Consider the following 23423-nt stretch of genomic DNA (forward strand, 5'->3'; position numbering starts at 1 on the left):
CCCTTTTTCTGGTTCCTCTTTCTTTCTTTCCTTCCTTCTTTCTTTTTCTCTGACCTTTTTCTTTTCTGCCTTCCTTCTGTTTCTCTGGATCCTCTTTCTCTTGCAATTTGTAAGCTATTTAAACATATTTAGGTTTATACTAGCAGTTTACAGTGATATTTTTGTCCTTTCTTCTTGTCCTTAAATAGTACTTCTACTATTTGTAAAAACACACACTCTTAATTGATTATATGTAAACTGGTCTGAGAGCCTTTGTTGGCTGACAAACAGCATAAAAATACCTCAGATAATATTGTATCGATTTAAACTTGAGATCATTGTATAATTTATTGCCCCTGACGAAAGGGCTTTTGTCTCTGAAACACGTTGGGCTTCAAAGAAAGACGTTTTCCTGTGGCACCTTTGAGAACATGTTACCTTTTCACAATTCTTCCTCCTTCCATGCCACACAGATAAGAGATACAGTTTACACCAAGGGGAGCAGTGGCAGCAATACTTACAATTTGATAATATGAGGGTGCCGGAAAAGTTTAAGGTTTTGGATTTCTCGTTTGATCTTTCCAACCACATCCAAACTACGGATTTTTTGCCTATTTAAAATTTTGACTGCTACTTTATGTCCTGTGAGCTGGTGTTCTCCAACTAAATAAAAGAGAAAAGTTGTATGTTAACTGAAGGAAACTTCATTACTTAAATAAAACAGTTATGGTTACTTGTTTCAGTGGTCCCCAATGTAGCACTCACAGGTGCCATGGCACCCGTGGGGACCTCCTATGGAACCCACGAAGCTCTCCCCTCTCTATCCCCTTAAAAAAATGTCTTAAGAAAAACCTTGGGAAATGTTTGGTCAGTCTTCTTTAGTTCTCATTCTAGGCTCTAGCTTGCTCTTGGCCCCATCTACCGCTTTGACTTGGCATTTCCCTCTCCCTCCCAGCTCTCACCTCACTATTTCTCTCCCCACCAGCACCTCTTTAGCCTAGCCAGGCCCCCACGGCAGCCATTAGGGGACTAGCCTCATCCACCATGGCAGCCATTTTGTGGTGGCGCCCACAGCAGCTTCTCAAATTCCCAAATGTGCCCACGGGTTCAATAAGGTTGGAGGACCACTGGCTTAAATAATTAAGAGTGTAATTCCATGTGTATTTACTCAGAAATAAATCCTTCTATGTTGCACGTTCTCACAAAATTAACTCCCCTGCTATTAATTTACACTGGCCCTAAACTTATTCAAAGCTACAGATGGACAGTTACTTCAAATGAATGGACAGGGATCTGTTTTTCAGAGATCCAGGGACGAGGGAGTTAGTCCCAATCACCTTCTGGGGGCCGAACCAATTACTCACATTGGCCTCACCCAATGTTCACAACGTTTCCACAGTCAGGATATTTCCTTTAAAAGTAGATTCTACTTAAGTTGCTAAGAAAAAAATGTATTATTTATTTAACCAAATTTATATTCTATCTTTCTTCTGACAGAAACTCAAAGCAGTTGCCAAGCAGTGTCCCATTCAGGCCCTCATCAGATTCAGACCTGTTTAGCTTCAGCATGGTTGCTGCATAGTGTGCCACTAGACCATTCCCTGGGATTAACACTCCAATTTTGGATTTTTCATGATTTAAGAGTCAAGACTTGTGGAATATATTACTTGAAAAGGACAGATGGGCCATTTAGATAAGGAAGGGTGAATGTGTCCCCCCTGCCCGCAGCAACAGTTAGTTGAAATTGACTAACACCAAGTTATTTTCACGCAACACTGAGTGCCTAGTTTATGGAGGTCATGTTGGTTCTCATGGTATCAGCAAGAAATAACAAGAATGGGCCATGGAAGGACTTTTCAAGTGCATGCTGTTTCCATGGAGAGCACTCACAGCAGGGCCCAGCAGCTGCCACAAGTACTGGAAGAACTGAAATTGGGAGATCACCCTCTAGACCTGTGGGTTCATATGAACAAGCTGATGATGTACTCAGGAACACAACTACATAGATAAACTGTAGTTTGAGGTGGCTGCATACATTGGGACAGACCTCACACTTTCTGTCCCTACTGCTGTCTTTTTTCAAGGCTGAAGATGTCCTCCTGTGAGCAGCAAGTCATCTGAAAATTTCTTCATAACAGAAGTAGTGTGAGGAACAAAGAAGTAGTGTAAGAAACCTAAGTAGAACTATATAATAACTATACTGAAATAGTTCAGCATCAATATCTAGTTCAATATTTGATTTGTAAGATATATTAGGCTGCAATCTTATGCACAGTTACCTGGTAGTAAGTCCTATTAAACTCAATGGGGCTTGCTTTTGAGTAGATGTGCATAGCATTGCACTGTTGTTATATTCTTCTAGACCAGTGGCTTCAAAGGTTATTGTGCTTCAGGGTGACCATGTGAAAAGGAGGACAGGGCTGCTGCAACTTTAAGTTTTATTGAAAAAGGAATTTCAGCAGGTGTCGTTTTTATGCATGCAGCACCTGGTGAAATTCCCTCTTCATCTCAACAGTTAAAGCTGCAGGAGCCCTGCCCTCTTTTGTATCTGGTCAGTCTAGCTATACCAGGGAATTTCACCAGGTGCTGCATGCATACAAATGACACTGGCTGAAATTCCCTTTTCAATACAACTGTTAAATATACAGGAGCCCTGTCCTCCTTTCCATATAGTCACCCTATGTGCTTTTCTTTTCTTTTTCTGGACTTTGTTTAGAAGCAATATGCCTATCAGGTCTTTATCCTAGAAAGCATTTTTTTTCTTTAGCCCCTTGTGCTTCTGTGACTAGTAATAAGAACCAAAAGGTGATGAACATCCAAAGCAGATCACAAAGGAGAGAAATATGATCACAGGATGCAAAATAGATTTATTGACAAGACGCGCAACACTTTTTGGCCTGTCCTGTTGTTGCTTTTGTTAAGTCCTTATTCAGGGGGCTGTAATGTTAATGATAAAATAGAGTACAATTAAACAACACATGGTATTAAAACCTCCTGAGAACTTGTTTCTCTCTATTGTGATATAATAACACTGCACACACCCCATCTTGGAGTGTTACAATCCCGAACAGACGATCTCAATCCAATATTTTGGAAATAAATGCCGCAGGGTAAGGGAAGTTCTAAATGAGCTTGATTTAGAAAATGCTGCCTGAAGACATTAGTTCCCAGAGGAATTGTATTCTGTATTAGGCAAACGAGTTTTATAAAACACTCCCAAGTTGCTTCTAGTAGAAACCATTATGTTGACAGAAAACACCAAAAATGACACGGCCATTGGAATTCACAGAATCCTCACAATATTGTTAAAGATGGCAGTACCATAGTGATCTCACAGACAGAAGTCACGGGATTTTAAAACCAGGTGAATCTAGGAAGCGGGAGAGAATCTGTAATTATGGATGTGGCCTGAATTAAGAAGGGAACAGAGTGGTAATGCAGTAGCTGTATAAGTTGAGCAAGTCACTATTATTAGCAAAGATAAGAGCCGCCTGGAATTCTTTCCTCAATAAGAGAGGTCTAAAAATAAAGTGCCTTGCCACGCTTTGAAATAAAAACACTTTGCCTTGCTACTATCTATGTGCCTCTGCATGCTCTGAAAAGGAAACCAAATTTTAGAAGGATGCTCCACTTTATATTTTATATGTCTAGCCCACAGATTAACTATGATGCAAGGGTAAGTGAAAATGCCTCTATTAACACAGCATGTTACACCCGGAAAAGGACCTTTCCCAAGGGAAAGAAAAGCAGCCTAACATTCCAAATTTTCATTGCCATGAAATGACAGGAGTGTGGAAGGTTATGGAAACTGACCCTAGAAACCCTACATCCCTTGATTACCTGCTGTAACCACTGTGCTATTATACAAACAGACTAAGCTAGAAGGATATAATGTCCTTTCATTTTTAGAATAGAACCTGTATTAATTAGTTGCAGCAAAAGCAACAAAAGCAGGCTCTGCACAAACCCTAACTCATGATATAGTATATTGAAATCTTGGTTGTTGTGATGTGTGAATGTGGCCATGCTAACAAACCATGGTCTGTTAACCACAAACAACCCAGACTGTTATCTTTTAGGCGCCAGGTCAAGACTTTTCTCTACTCCCAGGCATTTAACACCATTTAACAACGCTAAGTTTGTTTTTTAACGGACCCCCAGAACTGTTGTTTTTAAATGGATACTGTTGTTTTTATACTGTTGTTCTTATGTTTTTAATTTTGTATACTTTTAATGTTTACTATTTTTATCTTTTGTAAACCGCCCAGACAGCTTTGGCTATGAGGCGGTATATAATGTAACAAATAAATAAATAAAATAAAAAAGAACCTATGGCTGTTGTTGGGTTGTAAACTCTGAGTTGATTAGACCATGAATTGTCATTACATGAAAACCCAAAACCATGAGTTATTCATATGTAGTAGCCAGGCTACAGAGACGGTGGATAAGCCTAGTAAAAGATATCAGGCACTTTACTTGCCAGTACTAGAAAGCCACAAAGGCATTTGCAATACAGAAAAGGAGCAGGCAAAGCAGGAAAACAAACAATCTAGAGATTTCAGAAAGCAAACCATGGTTGGTTTGTTCATTTGCCAGACAAGCCCTGGGTAAGGCAACAATAAACCACGGGCTAGTGTTATGTGTGAACCAGGCCAAAGAGTCTTGTGGCACCTTAAAGACTAATAAGAGGGTTATGCAATGCACTTTCACGGACTCTGGTCTATGAATGTTTGTGCCATAGTAAACTTGTTAGTCTTTAAGGTGCCACAAGGACTCTTTGTAGTTTCCACATGTCCATTAATGTATTCCTGCACATACTTGTGGTCTTTGCCCTTTACAAAAGAGGTGCATATCATACAGCTTTTTATGCCTAGAATGACCAGATGTAAATATGGATATGTCTTCTGTACTTTAAACAATTATATAGAAGAAACTTTGGCATCTACAGCTTTTATCACCCTTGTAGCAATGTGATACAATAAGCTTCACCTGCTAAAATTCCGTCTTTTTCTACAGAAGTGCTAAAAGGGGGCAGGAGCACTGTTCTCTTTTGAATCTGGCCACTCCTTCACATTCCAGATCCTAACTGAACTCTCAGAACTTTTTCATTCCCCTTTTGAGCTGTTTTGGCTGCAGATCCTAAATTGCAATGACACAGCTAATAAAACATGGGCCACAAGTTAGTGCAGCCATAACTCTCCCAGTTTGGTAATTATGTTTGCCAGGTTTTTGTTTTTTGACTGCTCTGTGTTCTTGTGCCTATTAACAGTGGCCTGTTCCGCAGACATTAGTGAGTGATCATCCTTATCCCAATTCTCTAAAAAGCTCCACTGCTAATTCCTAAATATTAAGTTGCTATTAATGGCACTGGAGTAGGCTAGGCCATTTTTTTTTCCTGGCAACCATATTGGTAATATTTTGCTCTGGGAGATGACACAACAGAGATGCCAGCTACATATGTATGCGAAACAAGCTGTGCTCAGATGTAGTAGGAATAACATCTAGTGGGTTAGAACACGCAGTTAATTCCAGCAACTGAGCTCACCCTTTTTACTGATTCTTTCAAGGACTTGTAGGTGCAACTGCAGCTTGTGGTGTGCTGCCCCAGGGGGTACATGGCTCATCATCCCTTTTGCCCAGTTATTTCAGGAGTAACTGAGCAGAGAAGAAACTATGCATGTGATATCAATACAGCAGGTTACCGAGTTAGTGGGTATAAAACTTCAGAGAAATTGCCATCTTCAGCTATATTCAACACTCCTTTCTCTGGTCTATTACCGACAGAAGGTGGGCTGATCGTATTACCTTACTTATCCAGGATCTTCCCTAATAACCAAGCAAAAACATTCCACACGGACACAGCCAGGAATGAAAAGAGTCTCCGTTGTATGTGCTGATGACAAGGCCTCAGGATGATTATTTGTTTTATTCACTGGTCCTGAGAGCAACCTTCTTCCCTGTTTCCAGTAATTTATTTATTTATATATATATATATATATATATATATATATATATATATACACACACACACACACACACACACACACACACACACTGTATATCTAACTCCAGTCAGGGTCAGATCTACACTAAGCAGGATACAACACTTTAAAAACAGTTTGAAAACAGTATATCTAATGTGTCCTGGGCCTGAACAGTTGTCAAAACCATTATAAACCGTTATAAGCAGTAGTGTAGATCCTGCCTAGGAAAATAAAACAAGCAAACATCAAACTGCTACTGAATAGTCCACCTTCTATACATCCTCTATCAGACATGTGTCTTTATGTGGTTTTCTTAGTGCCAATACATTAATAATTAATAATAAACAGTCTGCTTTGTAATCCATCATTTGCTTACAGTAAGCAACAGATACAGAGATATTATTGTTTCACTCCCTCGGGACTTGTTAAGTCTACTTGAATGTCTTGAGAGACGGAGACAAGAGAGAGGGTATTATTTGTTATGTAGTGTAGTTAATTCAGGCTCCTAATATGGTAGTTTCTATATCCAGAAAGCTAAGCAGAAATTATTCAACAAGCTACAGCATTTTACAGTGACGTTTTTTAACTGAACACTATAAAATCGGGACAGTGAAACCTTGAGCATCTAGCCAGACATAGGTAGATGATCTTGGCAAGATTAGGATAAATAGCTCAACTCAATCATTACAATAGATGTTAGATACTAGCTACTGTGTGCTTCACTCTAACCTCGTACACACTGAAACAGAATTTTCAGCCGTTCAGATATCTCCCAAGGAAATGACTAACCCCAAACAATGTTTTATTAATCTGCCAGCCCACATGTTACTCATTTTCAGTTAGGGATGTAAATTATGTTAAATGCATTCCATTTGTGTTTTGTAGATTGTCAGGTGTCATCTGCTCATTGATGGAATCGGACTTTTTTTTTCCTTTAGGGATGTACGAGAATTTCATTCCTGTTTGCAAATATACAGCTGCATGAATGTGCACAAGTGGTGAAAAGGTTGGTGAAAATCCCCCCTAAAACTACAACTAAACAAAGAACAGCCCGGAAGTTCATGGATTCCGCATGATTTGGGATTCATAGACATGAATATACTGAAGACCTTATACCCATTTAGGCCGCAATCCTATTCCTACTTTACTGGGAAATTTCCCAATTGAATTCAATGGGACCTACTTCTGAGTAGACCTATATGATTGCAGTGTTAGTTCATCCTCACTGACATTAATGGGGCTTATGTTTGAGTAAATACCCAAAGGACGAGGTTGTTAAAGATGAGGGGTGGGAGAAGAACCAAAACTTTCTTGCCTGATAGCAATTCTTACCAAAAGGGACCAGTCAAGTGGCCAATTACAAGCCTGGACTTTATTTGAAAAAGATTTGATGTGGATGGGACTTGAGTGGAAGCAGAAATCATATGATTAGGAACCAGTGTGGTGTATTGGTCAGAGTGCTGTACTTAAACATCACTATTCAGCAATGCATTTCACTGGGTGACTTTGGCCCAGCCAACTATCTCACAACTTAACCTACCTCGCAGGATTGTTGATATAAAAATGATCAATAAATACGTCTGCAATCCTACACGGAGTAAACCCAGGTAAACATAATGGGACTTATTTCTGATTCAGAGTAAAAATGCAGTGGATTGCGCTACATGAGCAGAAAGAAAATTCACTGCATGTTTTGAAGATTCTCTGTGGTTCCATGGAAAATCAAACAGGTGTATGGATGCCATTTTCTTCTGTAAAACTGGAACTATCTGACAGTGGCAACCCAATAACTTGGTGTCTCTTCCCAACTGGGAATAGTGGAGATAACGTGTCATTCTTGCAGACTTCAAAGATACCTTATGCAGGATAGGTAAGGAACATATTTTCATGAGCTGAACATTTCAGATGAGTTGCACTGTGCATACATTGGGGGTAGGGCAATCTGGCTCAAAATGGTGCTCACAGCTTGGGTTAAGGAGCAAGGAAGGGCCCTCCTGATTCATCCACTGGAGGCCTAAGCGTGTGTAGCTTACAAATTGTTCTTGTCTCTCCTTACCTTGGGCTGTCCTTTCTGTGTCTCCCTCAATGTCAAGTTTTATGTTGTATACTTCTCAGGGCAGGGAGCTGTCTTCCCCACCCACCAAATAAATCTTCCTCCTCCTCCTGTAAAGCATGTGGGGTCCATATACCATAAGCGCCAAACGTTTAAACGCATTGCATGACTGCCAATGGCTCATTATTTCAAGCCCTGGGGGCCTTCTTTCCAAACCCAGTACAATACCCAGCTTCTTACAACTCCACAAACAAGACCCTCCCTCTCTTTCTCCACAGCATCCTTTTTTCCTTTTATCTCTCCGAAGGCACGTGTGGAGTGGGGGAAGCCAAAGGGCCCTGGTGTGTGGCGTGTTGGAGGGGGCGCCTCGTGTCTGCGCACGACTGACTGAACTGACACCAGGGAGGGGCGGCTGGAAATGTGGGGAGGGCTCGTCTTTTCCCCCGAGCGCTGCGTGTTGCTGCAAATAAGGGCATTTCCTTCCAGGGAGGGCTCTTTTCCCAGCCCTGCGTCCATTGCGGGGGGGGGGGAGGTGTGCGTGTGAAGGATGGAGAGGACGCGCCCAGGGGTGTCGTCGGGTGCCTGGGGATTTAGGGCGGTGTTGGCGCCTGCCTGCCTGCCGCTCGCCCGCTTCATGCTTGGGGAAAGCGCTTCCTCGCGCGCTTTGTGGCGCGCGCGCGCGCGCGCTTCTCCGCCGGCGGGAAAGGACCCTCCATCCCCTGCCCGGCCGCCCGCCCAGCACTTCCAGCCAAAGCCCGGCGTCCCCCATACTCAGCTCTTGACTTTGCCGAAGGTGCCCACGCCCAGCGTGTCGCCCAGCACGTAGTGGCCGATCTTCACCCGCCCGTCGTGCTTCTGCGGCTGCTTCTCAGCCATCTTCGCTTGGCTTTGCGCCGCTGCTAATGCCGCCGCCGCCGCCGGCCGGGCCGGACCACAATGCAGTAGGGCCGGGAGGGGAGGCGAGGAAGAGACAGGCGGCGGCGGCGGCGGCGACAACCGCGCATGGCGGCCAGGGAGAAGGTTGGCGGGGGCGGGGGGCAGGTAAGAGGATGGGGCGGCGGGGAGGCTCCAAGCGGCTGGATTTTTAAAAATTATTTTATGACATAAGAATGGCTAGACGGCTGGAAGGCTTCTTCCCCACTTTTAGCTTCGCTCGTGAGGACAGCCCTCTGCGCTCGGCTTATGCTCAGAGGCAACCTTTCCTTTTTTGTTGATGCATTCCAAAGCTGAAATTTAGCACTGAAAACTGGTACATCCTGTCGTCCTGAGCAAGAGCCGAAGCACAGTCGTGTACATGCTTCCTTGAGGGGTGGGGTGGGGGGAATGTGGCGCAACGCGATGTGGTAGTTGCCGTGTGTATCCGGCCATATGTGTGTCTGAGGGGACAAACTCAAGGAGTTAGTTAAAAAACTGAAAAGACAGTAAGGGCACAATCCAATGCATGTTTGGACAGAAAAAAGTCCTGCAACTATCAGCATCCCCCAGCCAGCCGTGTTATTATTATTATTATTTATTACATTTGTATACCGCCCCATAGCCGAGGCTCTCTGGGCTGTTTACATAGGCTAAAAACACTTAAAACAATATACAGAAATTTAAAATCACAAAAACATACAATTTAAAAATAATGATGGGAATTATAGGACTTTTCTGTGTCTAAATATGCATAGGATTATGCCCTAATGGTGTCTGACTCTGGCATCTATTGGGGTTCTTAAATTCTTTCTCTTTTTGAACATGCATGATCAAGGACAACTGTTAGCTATGTTCTAAAGCTACATATTCCTAGATTAAGAAATTGCTCAGAATCTCAGTCTTTGTAAGATAAAGGCTTAGTTGAATACACAAGTTGATACCCTGTAATTTGCAAAAATGCAGTAAAATTGTAATGGAGCCAGCATAAGTGCAACTCACGTGGGTAACTTGTGGCCATGTAGATGTTTTGGCCTACAACTTCCATCATCCCTAGCCAGTATAGTCAGTGGCAAGGGATGATGGAAATTGTAGTCCAAAACATCCGGAGAACCATACATTACCCAACCCTGGGGTAAATGAATATAAATATTGATAATTTTCATAACGAATGTTCCTCCTCCCAAATGTTTTTGAGCATAGGGCGTTTCCCGTTAAAATATGGGATATTTTACTTCTCTTGAAAAAAAGAATACTGCTAAATAGTCTGATTTCGAGAGGTGGCAAAGGTATCCTGATATAATTGGTAGAGGGAAGGGTCTGTAGGACACACTGCATATTGACTGGACACTTTTCTCACTAATGTTTTATGTCAGTGCAGGTTTTTTTCAATGTGGGAGGTTTGTTGCATCCCAACCCCTTAATTACCACTGCCACTGCCTGTAGCATGTTGTAGTGCACAATCCTATGCATGTTTAGACAGAAAAAAAAATCCTACAACTCTCAGCATTCTGCAGCTGAGAGAGAAGGTCATTTTTCCTTGAAATGTCAATAGCTATATCCAAGTTGGCATTACTGCTTGTTATAGAATTGTGCCTCTCTGGGTGCATATCCGATCTTCGTGGGGCTCCACCCGGCATCTTTTGTCTCCTTGCACTTACAGTTGTGGGGAGCACTCATGCCGTTTATTTCCCACAAGCACCACCTTTTTACGGTATGCATTTTCTTCTATTTCTTTCACTTCAGGATTAGTACAAAGGCTTTTGATATGAGCACACATTTTCACCACAGACTTTAACTGTTTTAATTGAAGTCCTTCTCCAGGGGTCCTGGAGGTTATAGTTCTGTGAGTGGCACTATTAGAAGAGAATGATCAGCACTCCCACTAATCTAGAATTCCCAGGATTCTTTATGGGAAACCATGACAGTTGAAGTAGTAATAAAACCAATAAAGTCCTTATTAGAGAACTGTGTGCCTTATATGATGTGTGGTTTCTTAGGTGCTCCACAAATAATGATGATGATGATGATGATGATGATGATGTAATCTAATGAATATTCAGATCTTCGTTACTTAAAACTATTTTATTGATCTTGTGATGTCACATTGAGTTGTCTTGTGTGCAATAGGCTATTATAAACTGATTTAGCTGACACAAATTATTGTGTTTTGTTAGCTGTAAATTGCCTGCGGTTATTTCATTTTGTCCCAACACAATTGTAACATGGTTTTCTGTATTTACTTTAAGAAGCACCAGAAAATGCAGTGTCTCTTTTCTGTCTCCTTTTAAGTGTCATTCCCTCCTACCCCCCACAACATGAGTAATAAACTAAAGAAAAAAGGTTCACCTTTAGTCAATGGGGTGAAAAGGGATTTATGAATTAAATAAAAATAAAATGCATTCCTTCTGGAAAGTCACCTTCCAACTTTTCCCTCTTTGCTCAATAAACCAACCTTGGTGGCAGGATGCCAGCATCTTTATGAATAGAAGCCTTGCTTTCTTCATCTCCTAGGAACTGTTCTGAAATATTAATTAAAATGAAAGCCCCACATGAGGCACTCATAGCTGTGCTATTTTTAGCCAGGAACTTGGTATTTTGCAACAGGAATATTGCTTTGAGTGATTTCTTCCAAATATTGTTAAATACAGGGCAACTCAAGCATTATTCTATCAATTATATTTCTGGTATCAAAACACACCTCTTGCGATGGCTGATGTAATTATAAAGAATATTGGCTTCCTGTTTAAATCCTCAGTGAACATTTCATAAGTTAACAGGAAAAAAAACCCCGAGGCAATAAACATGTCAGTCTAGAAAACAGTTTTTAAATAAAAAAGACTGAATATAGTGGCATTTATGAAACTGAAAATTGATGAGAGCATTATTTTTACATAAGTAATTAATAGTGAGCTGTGCCTGGCTATTTTTACACTATATGCTAGTGTGCTTACTTTTTTCTGTCGAAGGTGAACTAGCGGAAGTACATTGTAAAATCCTGCTTTCGCTATAGGTTTTGGAACAGACCTTGACAGTCAGTATGTTGTGTTATTCCTCCATCTGCACCAATAATAACCATACACAAGAAACCACTCTTGCCATGCATGAGTAGTGGACATCCTTCTTGTATCCTTAAATTTACAGAATCCAACAAAATGGGAAACCCCACAAAGGAAACCAAAAAGCAATGGGGTAAGCATACATTGGTTTATTCCACAAAAATAAACAGTTCCAATGTGTTTCGGACCACATGTAGGTCCTTTTTCAGAGAAATTGGGTGCAAAGCTATGGGACCCCGACTCCCCATTTCCTGCTTGCAGCCTCGTTGCCCCCCTTCCCAGCCCCCACGCACCCTTTTCTCCCCTCTCCCCAACCCAGAGCCGCTGCCATGACTTACCTGTAAATCACGTCCTCCTCCCAGCAAGCTGAGCTGCAATTTAAAGTTAAGATCACGGCGGATCTCTGTTTTTACTATACCTGTGGCTGCAAACTACAGCAGCTATGAAGAGGAATAACCCTTTATGGCTGTTGTAGTTTTTTGTCCATAGATATAGTAAAATCAAAGAGTCACCGTGACCTTAACATTAAATTGTGGCTTAGCTCTCTGGGATGAGGAAGTGATTTACAGGTAAATCTCGGCGGCAGCGGGAGATGGCTGAGGAGGACGTGGACAGAGGGAGGTGAGTCCGGTGAGTTCAATGGACTCACCTGGACTCACAACTGGCCTTGCACCAGCTTTCCTGGGCGGCTGTGGGGGAGCAACCCAGCACCGCTCCGAATTGGCCCAAGGCACCCCAAGGCTTCAGTGCCAATCTTCAACCTCGGGGCACCTCAGGTTGACCTGGTATCAGCTCAGATTCAGCCTGAGGTGGTGCACAGCCCTACTCCTTAGCAATCTCTTTGACAAAGCCTGTCCAATCCCCAACCCCCACTGCTGGGAATGTTCAACTGTGTAAGCCACCCATAGTTTTGAGAACAGACAGTAGAAAACAATGGCTGCCTTAAGGGGGAAAAATAGTCAGGACGCCCTAAGTAAGGAAACTAGGGCTTCTTATTCTTGCTCCAAATCTGTCCCGTTGCCTTTTGAATGTTTGTTTTCTCATCCCCACGCTAAAGTAGAAGCATTTGTCTGGACTGCATATAGGGGGTTGCAAAAGTTTCCACTACTAGGCAAGCTGGACCTCCAAAGTGCCTCATCCCCACACGAACATTAAAGAGCCCGATGGCTGCTTCTTCCCTCTATGGACCAAGCCACAAGCACTGGTACTGTCCCTTCAGAAGAAGAGAACATGCTCCCTTTCCCAACAAGAAGATTTGCTTATCCTTGTCAAGGTCAAGTTTTGCTTAAGCATAACCAAGTGGTGTACATTGGGGGAAGGGAAGAAGGTAAATCTGCGCCTACTGGGTGATTTGCAAGAAGATTAGCAAGGATTTCTTATTCTCAATTGTTTAACATTAACAATCAAATAACTTCTCTGCCCAAAATTATAATGCTGAAATGAAAGCTTGGTGTAACCATGAATGGGGTTTTGTGTGGAAAGACTCTTGAGCTCTGGTTAGTTTTGGATTCAAAACTAATTCCTGGACTCAGAATTATTTTATAATTTAAAGGGCATGTCTTTTGCACTAGACTCCGGATGCTAGATCTCAGGTTGCAGGAATATTCACTAGACACTGGTTGCTGGAAAATGTCATTAAATATTCACGTGAAATGTATGGGTCTATGACTGTTAACTGTCTGATAATCATTTTACCAGCATCTGCTGTCCATTCATTGCAGGGCTCACAGAGTAATTAAAAGAACATGGCTTAATTCTTGCACGTTATGACACTGCATTCCATTGCTGTTCTGCTGCACATGTCGCCAGACGCGTTCCTAATACAATATCCATATCAATGCTCTCGTCTACCATACCAAAACAAAAAGGGAAGATTCCCATTTAGCACAGCCTTGGCCTTGTTTAAAGGAGAAATAAACACAGCATTGCTTTGCCTCTCTATCTTGTAGCCAGAAGACTTTTCATATCCAGAAAGTAGCAAGGTCTTTCTTCAAAAGTCATCGGTGTGGCTTGGAAATGGAAAAGTTTGCCCATGGAAAATTACAGAACTAGGCTAGCGGTACAAGGCAGGTGGATAAGGCAGTGAGTAGAACAGAGGAGAAAAGGGGAAACAGAAGGTGAATCTTCTTGCATGAATAGAAGAAAGAACGATGTTGCAAACTTAGACATTCATTTCATTTATTATATTTCTATACTGCCCCATAGCCAAAGCTCTCTGGGTGGTTCACAAAACTTAAAAATGATTAAGATACAGTACATAAAGTACAAAAAGGAGTGCATAAAAACACTGAGTAAGTCCCAGTGAAGTCAATGGAGCTTACTTCTGAATAGACATGTACAGAATTGAACCTTAGGTCAATGAACTTTATGCAAGGTGCAAGTAGGGTGACCATATGAAAGGGAGGACAGGGCTCCTATATCTTTAACAGTTGTATTGAAAAGGGAATTTCAGCAGGTGTCATTTGTATATATGGAGAACCTGGTGAAATTTCCTCTTCGTCACACCAGTTAAAGCTGCAGGTGCCCTGCCCTCTTTTAAATCTGGTCACTCTAGTATAGCTCCTGCAGCTTTAACTGTTGTAATGAAGAGGAAATTTCACCAGGTTCCCCATATATACAAATGACACCTGCTGAAATTCCCTTTTCTATACAACTGTTAAAGATACAGGAGCCCTGTCCTCCTTTTCATATGGTCACCCTAGATAAAGTGTACCATAGGCCAGTGTAGACCCAGCTACATTGGGTTTTTGGGAGGTTTGATTTTTGTTGCATATCTTGACAGTAGGGGACAAAATAGTTTATAAAAGTGGAACCTCCTACTCTTTCATGCAGCGTGTGTGTTTCTGTGTTCATAGTTTGTCTTAGGATGGCAGCATCCTGAATGTCTATTCATATGGCGTCAACTCAGAATTCTATGATTGGAGAAAAAGTTGCATATATAATAGTTCAAACTAATGCACAATTCAGAAATGTATTTCAAGCAGAATTTGTATTGTGTGAACATCAGGTTTTAGTAAAGGAAAGGGCAAAAAACGGAGGTAGAATAAGTGGGGGAAATGTACAAGTTCAGACAGGATGGAGTTGGGTGCAATTGACAAAAATTAGTAAAAAAGTGCTGGGCCAAATCCTGCCCCCTATTTTCAGGAACTTTCTTCCTGTGAAAGAGGCAGTTTTTTCTGCCTCTTTCACAGGTGTTGGGGGGGGGAGGAAATTCAGAGGATTTTTCTCCTTGCGGAGGGCGATAGGGTTTCCACATACCTTTTCTAAGTGAAGCTGATTGCTATGGGGAAGTCTTCCTATTTTTTAGTTTTACCAAAAAAGCAAACCCCTCCTTCCCGCAGCATTTGGAGGAACTCAGCCGTTCTTAGTGAATGCCTATTGGAGACCATGTGACCTCACCCTCTCCAATAAGTATTCAGGAAGAACTGGACTGGAGGTGTTTTAAAAATATATAAAAAGAAAGAAAAAGACCCCTCAACAACTGGCTACATTTAAAAAGGTATGTGGAAACCCCAAGGAGAAAAATCCTCTGAAATTCTCACCTCTCCCAGCCTCTTTTGCCCAAGTTTTTGTTTCCTCCCCCCCGCCCAAAATGCCAAAAATGAAATGGTCAAAATTTTCAGCGCAGCACTAGTAAAAATTAATGTCTTATTGAGAAAATGTAAGTGAATTTTACAATGGTTTGTTGTTGTGGGTTTTATGTTTTGTTGCACACTGCTTTGGAAGGTTTTCCTTCCAAAGCAGTGTGTATAAATCTTTTAAATAAAGATTTGAATAATTGCAGAGGAGGAAAATCCTATCTCATGGTGACCATAAGCTCTTGCATTGGCTTTCTGGTGTCTGAAACTTTGGCATCAATTGCCAGTACATTTTCTGATGATCATACTGTGCAGTATCATTGCAGGCGTGCAATTTAGTATAGCTAGATATTATGGGTCTATTGCTATATAATAGCAATCACTCTAAGACTGCAATCTTGTATGCACTTACCTGGAAGTAAGCCCCCTTGAATTAAGTGGGTCTTACCTCTGAGTATGAATGCATATGGTTGCACTATAAGGGCCACTTCATAATGGCCCATGAAATATTTGGTTAAAAAAAATGATTATGGTTTCTTGGTTCCTTTTTTTTAAAAAAAGGATGGAGACTATATTGATTTTTAAACCACACTGTCTATCTTCACAACAGCTCATAAATCATAACAGAGTATATTGGACACTGTAGTTATTGTACCTAATAGGAAAGAGGAGAGCCTATTATCCCTGACACTTCATGTTAGCTGACATGAATGGAAAAAGTGGATGGGTTATTTTTTGTAAGCGAGAGTGACTAAGGAGGATGAAAAGACAACAACTTGTCTTACTGCAAATTCAAGGACAGCCGTGTCACTCCAGATTCACAAACTTGATGCTGCGAGAGATTTATATGCTTTGACATGCCAGAGACAAATTAGTATAAACCTAAGGGAATTGGAGTGTTTGTGGTTCCACCATTATGCTCCGTAATATTCTATTGCTTATAAAAATCATACATGTTGAGCAGATAATCCGTCAATTAGCATCCGTGAACTAACTGATAAGGTCTACAAATGTGCCAAATTCCAAACCAATCCACTAAATAGTGCAACAGGTACAGCAACTTAGGGTCTTGCTAGACCAGGCGTTAGCGCGGTGTGAGGCCCAGTTTCCCTCCTGTGCATCCAGATGACGCACAGGGGAATCTGGGGTCAGGCCGCGCTAAAACTGGCCTTAAGCTGGCATAAGCGAATTAGGGTTGCGGAACGTCTAGCAGGGTCCATGGCTTTTTGCGGCTGCTCGCTTACTCGCAAGTAGCCAGGAAAAGCCACGGACTGGGCACAGTGCTTATACATATATACAACCTGTGAAAATGTCTTCACATGAGAGGGCTATCCACACATCACAGTAAATGTGTGTTCATACCATATGAAAGCATGTTCAGAATCTGTTGAAGGTGGGAATCTGTGTTGAACAGATGCATGCATGGTTGTATGTAAGGGTGCATGGAGCACAACCCTTTTTGGTCCTAAGGAGCTGCCATAGGAGATTCTGCAGAGCAAGAAATGAACACGGGTCAGTTCACATGTGGATCCTTTAAGCAATACAGCAAGGCTCAGATTCTTCATTGGGCAGTAGAGGAACAGGACAACATAGCCATATTTCCTTGTTCCAGGCAGTCCATGCTACCCATAGTGCCTGGTCTGAAAGACCAAGGGAGCATGTGTGTGCATGGAGGGTAAGTTGTAGGTAATCGCAATTTGCACAGCATAATTACTGATCATGAAGCAAGTCCGTCTCCTGGTGTTGTGAAGCTTGACCCAACATGAGATAGCCTTAAATCTGGTGTTAAACTTACAGTTATTGTTTGTTTGGTTTTTAATGATGGGATGTATGTGAATGATGAACACTAGATGGCGCAAACCCCATACTATAATGAAAAATAGTTTGTCAAAGTGTTCTTAATATAAAAGGGCCATATCAGAAGAACGTGTTCTCTTTTTTGTCAGCCTAGATAGTGTTGCTGCTGCTGCTTGCTGATTCACAAATGTCACCATGATATAAATGGATTCCTGATGAGTAGGAAATTGAAGAGGCTCAACTCAAAGCTTGAACTGTCATGGGATATTGAAAAAGAAAAAGGCTTCTGGGTTTGTCATTTATCAGCAGCTTGCCTTAAGGCCATGAGAATTAGTCAAGCTCTCTGGCTCTGCGAGGGACCAGATTCAAATGGAGCCCCAAATATTTTTTTTAAGGTCAGATCCATTCATTGCCATCAGAAGGAGAATGGAACCCAGAGATGCTAAGTAGAAATGCCAGGATCCATGGGTACTATATTTATTATGAGCTTGCACAAGTATTCAGAGCTATCAAGAACATGGTAAATGAATAAGAAATGTCAGGTGTCATGGGAAATAAATTTACTATGACTCCTAATGGTCCAGAATACTGACACAGCTACATATAGGGCATAACAGAGGCCTCAGTGTGAACCCTTCTGACTGCCATGTAAGGGAGAGAGAAGGATGAGGGGGCAGTGGTGTCAGTGAAGATGGTTCACAGCTCAATTTATAATGGGCTCAAGTAGGGATGTATGAGAATTCCATTTGGGGGGTGAAATCTTGATGGATTTTACAGGTTTGACTCTGGCAAATGTTCCATTTCCCCACCTCCACCCCAGTGGTAGAAACTCAATCTGTAGTGAGTCAAGCCAATACACAGATTAGCTTTTTTTTAAAAAAATGGCAGAAATGTGCACAAATGGGATCTTAGTTTCCCAAGTCTTTATGTTTGCGCAAATGGGATCCTTTTTTATTTTTAAAAAACCGAGGATCTTGTGCAGGTGTACAGTTCCGCAAGTTCATCTGTCTTCTATGTAGCCCCACAAGGCATATTACCACCTTGTGAATATCCTTGTCAATTTCATTCTGTCCACACATTATTTTTAGCCCAGCAAAGCCATATTTGGTATTTGTCAAAGAACTTGTCAATTTCAACCTCCACTTCCCCAGCAAAGCAGGGGAGTGGAGACAGAGGGTGAAATTGACAGGGGAAGATGAAAATGCGTTCAGTAGGACTTATTCCCAAGTAAGTATATATAGGATTTCACTATAAAACTGCAATCTTATATCCACTTACCTAGTTTGACTTACTTCTGAATAGACATGTATAGTTTTGCAATGCCAGACAATCCCTTTTTCAATATCCATCAAGCTGTTACCCTGATAGATATTTCACATTTTGGGGAGATAACTGTCATCGTTTGTTGCATGGCTGCATTTATCTGGCTCCTACGATCCATTTGTTGTCAGTTCTACTTTTGGGAATAACAGGAGCAAATGACGTTTTGAGGAAAATAAACTATCTGTTGTGCAACCATGGAAAATATGTTACTTATATACAGTAGCTCAGTTTGCTGCCACAACAGAAATGCAAAGAAGGGCCTTTATGACAAGTTTTATTCAAACAAATCCACAAGTTTTATTCAAACAAAGCCTTTCCATTGAACTCTCTCAGGCTGTGGCCTCTCTCTCCTCAGGCCAGAAGCAGTGGGTGTTGCCTTGAACTACTTCCAGGGTCCTCTTAGGAAGCAAACCCACTCAGGCTGAAGCCAACAGTTTTTTCACATTGTTATTGTGCTTCGCAGTGCAGTTCTAGACATGTCTACTCCCTTGGATCAATCCAGCAGGCTGGATGATGTCAGAGGCGGAGCTCCATTCTAAAATCCAAGCACCCCTCCCTCTCCCCTTCACAGAGAAACCCATGAAATTCTGTGCCTCCATCTGAGCAGAGAAAGCAATTCAGCAGGGCAGCATGAGGCATCTGAAGGAGGCACCTGACTCTGCCAGCACTTGGAGGAAATGCTCCTCCACCATGGGTGGGGTGTATGAGAGAAGGGGCTTCACAACAGAGCCCCCACCTCTGACATCATTCCAGCCTGCTGGAATGATCCAAGGGAGGCAATCTGGCCTCCGCACTAAAAATGCCCCAGTCATGCCCACTTAATGTGAGCATAAGTCCCATTGAACTCAGTGGGACCTACTTCTGAGTAGACATGCAATCATTTCTAGTGCACATTGACATATAAGGTGTACTCCCTTGTTCATCTTCACAACAGTTCCATCAAGCAGGTCCTACTTTACAGATGGGTGTCATCTACAACAACACAGAGAAATGCCAAATGGTGGGGATGACATCATGGGAGGAGGAGGGGCCTTGCAGAGGAGAGGGGCTCATAGACATTCCTGTGCAGGCCAGGTTGGGAACCTCTGCAGGCTAAATTAAGCCAGAGATTTGCCACCACTGCTGTGTGAGATTGCAGCCTGAGTAGCAGCCTGCCTTTCAAGAAGGGGAAAGGATTCCAGCGGTACTCTAGTCTAACCTCACAACATCAAAGATCCCTGGACTTAAACATCCTCAAGCAATCATTGTAGTTTTTCTCAATGGCTGTCCATGCAATAGGCTCACCCATTTAAAAACCATTTGTGACCAGTGGAGGTTGATGGCTCTGATTTTGATAGGACTGTAAATCCATTCTGGGTTTCAGTCAGAACCTGGCAGAACGCTAAAGGAGCTATCCAAGATGCTGAACCCCTGTCCCCAAAGGAGGTTCAGCACCCTGGATAGCTCCTTTGGAGTAGAAAGTAGCCTAAACCGTTATTGTTGATGATGATGGTGATGATGATACCATTTTCTGGCTTCGTCTTCTGCCTTCGTGGGCTGGGAGTGCTCTACTCATGCCCTACTCAGATGTAAACCCCACTGAGTTGAACTCAGTGGGGCTTAACTCTGAGTAAACATATATAGGATTGTGCGGTTAAATTGTTTAAGCACTTATAAACCATTGATGAGTTTAGGGTATAATCATATGCATGTTTAGACAGAAAAAGGTCCTGCAACTCCCATCTGGCTGGGGAATGCTAGGAGTTATAGGACTTTTTTTCTGCCTAACCACACAATTGATTGTGCCCTTAATGTTATAAACACACACACACACACACACACCTTCATCCCATTTTGGTGATTTGATCTCATGTGTGTTTATTGTGTGCATGGCAGAGAAGAGGTAATCCAGTATGCAAGGTCATCTGAAAGCAATTCTCCCATACATTCCAATGGAAGGAGCATCTGTGTATGCACACTCCTTTTGGCATGCAAAACAGGACTGTGTTTAGAAATGAACAGGTCAGACTGTAGCTGCAGAAATTCATGGCACCCATTAGTGTTCACATGGGGTTCTGGCTAACAGCTTTGTCTTCATTGTTAGTAACAGTATAGTTCAGCTGAACAGAGTATGCAAGCAAGCGTCATATTTTGAAGCATTTTTTTCCTGTAAGGTTGTGATGTACAGAGCTATCCTTACAATGACCTGAAAATGCAGGCTCAGCATACCACTTGTTTTGGTTTCCAAACTTAGTCCTGGATCCTGGCCAGCAAGTAGCACAAAGTCAGAATTTACCAGCCTTTATATAGACCCTTGCACACATACTATTTCTTTCATTGCCAGCTCACTATGAAAATGCCTGCTTTGTGTACATAACACATAGGGGAGTATATACACACAGCTCTATAAGGTTAGCTATAACCACATTATATATATATACACATATACATATATCACATACACACATACAGAGTGATTTTGAAATACTGATGTTTATCTTCTGCTGGAATGTCTAATAATTACACTCCTTTTTTGCTTTACTTATTAACCTGCCATACTTATTCTAATTTTGTTCCAGACACTTGTATTTGATAGTTGAACCATCTTGGAAACCATAAGATGTTAATTTCAAAATGTATATCTCATCTTCCTATCAAAATAGAAGCTCAAGTTAGTGTGATGTTCAGCTGCATTAGTATCATAGAATAGTAGAGTTGGAAGGGGCCTATGAGGCCATCGAGTCCAAACCCCTGCTCAATGCAGGAATCCACCCTAAAGCATAATATGATGTAAATGTGTGTGTGTTATGCACACACGCACACACACGCACACACACACACACACACACACACTTATTGTTTATATGTATAAGGTTCAGGAAATAAGTAGGCCTCAAGGTACTTACAATTTGTAGAAGGGGGGGGTTGAATGCATGAGTGTTGATTGGATGGTTGAGGGGGAGTGCAGATTGGCTGAGTAAGAAGTGTCAGTCTGAGATGAGTCAGTAGAATATGAGAGTTTGAGTGTTAGGAGATAGTCTGTGAAGAGAGTGAGAGATATAGTGTGTAGGTTAGAATTCTGTGAGGTAGAGAGAAGTAGAAGATTTTAAGATATATATAGTGGAACCTAGTAAATAAAGAAGTGACTGAAACCAATACTCTTTGAACCTTGCAACCATATGCATTTGAACTGAGAAAACCATTAAGCTTATACACACATTTACTTGAGTTAATAAATTCCAATTATATTTACAAACAACTGGTGTGGTCTGTGGAGGTGTCTGAGGAGAAAACATCAAATGGTGGAAGCGGAATGGGAAACTGAGGGCTAGGTTGCTGGGCAGTGGAGCTGTGGGGCCTAAAGAAGAGGCGAGACAGGAGCAGCAGCAGTAGACCTAAACCCCCAAACATTTCATTAGCACAGGGGGGATTGAAGTGGTCCTGGGTGCTAGTGGCGTGGACAGTCCTGTCGGGTGCTTGTGGGTGTCTCAGGTGATGTTGGGACAACACGAGGGGGCAGGGCATCACAGTTAGAACTTTCCATGATTTAAGTAGAGCTGGGTGAACATAGCCCATCAGAACACTTTAATTAGTTCACCTTGTAACAAATCCAGTGTTACAAGTTCAGATTAAAGTTGCTCATTAATTGCAGATCTCAATGAATTTCTGAAGTCTTGCATATCTTGGGAATATGCTGGGTGTGATATAGCATTCCCCCTCATGCCACCCAAATCTGTACATCATGGGAACAACTGTTACTACAGAACCCTTCCTAGATTCTCAGGATTTAAGTGTGCTGTTTGTTTACTATAGTCCAGAGAGATGGTGAACTCTGCTTCTGCTGCAGAACAGGAAGGAACAGAGACAACACACAGGATACCTGGAAAGACTGAACAAGAAGTGGATACTAAGAGATAGTACAACTTCATCGCCAGTGATTGGTTGTTGTATGATTTCAGATCCAAACTTTTAAACTGCTTGGTTTGGGCAAGTGAAGTCTTTCCATTTGCGTTTCATTTCCTCCAGAAATGAAAGGGTTAGGGCAACTTACATCACGGCATGCGAAAATGATTGGGTTTAGATGCTTAGTCATGCAGAACGCAGGCACAGAAAATACAAAATTAAGTCACAACCAATCTCCGTTGAAATGATGACAATATTAAAATTTCTTGGATGGCGGTCCAGGCTCATTACATATTTGGGAATTACAAACCTAACAGATTCAACCTACAAGCCAAACAATTATGCTTTTTGACAGGATCCCTAGGTTTAATTTGCCTGTATAAACAATTGGCAAGGTTTACAATGCACCAGAAATTAAAATCACAGAGAAGCAAATCCAACATCTGCCAAATAACCAAACGTTATGATCAGACACATTTGCAGATCCATAGGCAATATCCAATGGAGGCAGTCCGCAGGACTAAACATGTGCCAAAAGAAACAAACGCTAGCTCAAGGGGCAGTTAGCACTTGCTAGTGCAACTCCAGAAATGAGCCCAAATTAACACTCATGAATTGGGCCAAGTCAGTGAAGCTCCCTTCCATCAGCTCTACCAGCTTCTCCCATCCTGGAAGCGCTAACTTGGGCTGGTTTCCAGTGGCGCTATCAAGCACTAGCTCCCTGTTGCACTAGCATTCATTTCCACTAGCACTGTGGCAGCATATTTTAATGAGAGTTTGGTCTGGGCTAGAGATGTAAAATTTCCAGAAATTTTGAAGCCATTTTTTCTGGGGGGGGGGGGGAGAATGGAAATTT

At 41.9% G+C, this 23423-nt stretch overlaps 1 protein-coding gene across 3 annotated transcripts in view; it reads right to left on the reverse strand.

Moving 5' to 3' along the window:
- The window catches only part of PRKAA2 (protein kinase AMP-activated catalytic subunit alpha 2), a 37583-nt gene extending 20599 nt beyond the window's left edge, over positions 1-16984 (reverse strand). For 2 of the 3 annotated variants that reach the window (XM_063138500.1, XM_063138491.1), the window contains exons 1-2: positions 8793-8924; positions 501-642 (exon numbers count right to left, since the gene is read on the reverse strand). In XM_063138500.1, coding sequence (XP_062994570.1) covers positions 501-642; positions 8793-8892 — 242 coding nt within the window. In that variant the 5' untranslated portion in view covers positions 8893-8924. Of the gene's footprint in view, positions 1-500; positions 643-8792; positions 8925-16927 lie in introns of those variants that run through there. The other variant, XM_063138507.1, reaches the window with a different exon arrangement.
- Positions 16985-23423: the final 6439 nt, after the last annotated feature.

Source organism: Elgaria multicarinata, chromosome 1 (assembly GCF_023053635.1).
Source record: "Elgaria multicarinata webbii isolate HBS135686 ecotype San Diego chromosome 1, rElgMul1.1.pri, whole genome shotgun sequence".
NCBI lineage: Eukaryota > Metazoa > Chordata > Lepidosauria > Squamata > Anguidae > Elgaria > Elgaria multicarinata.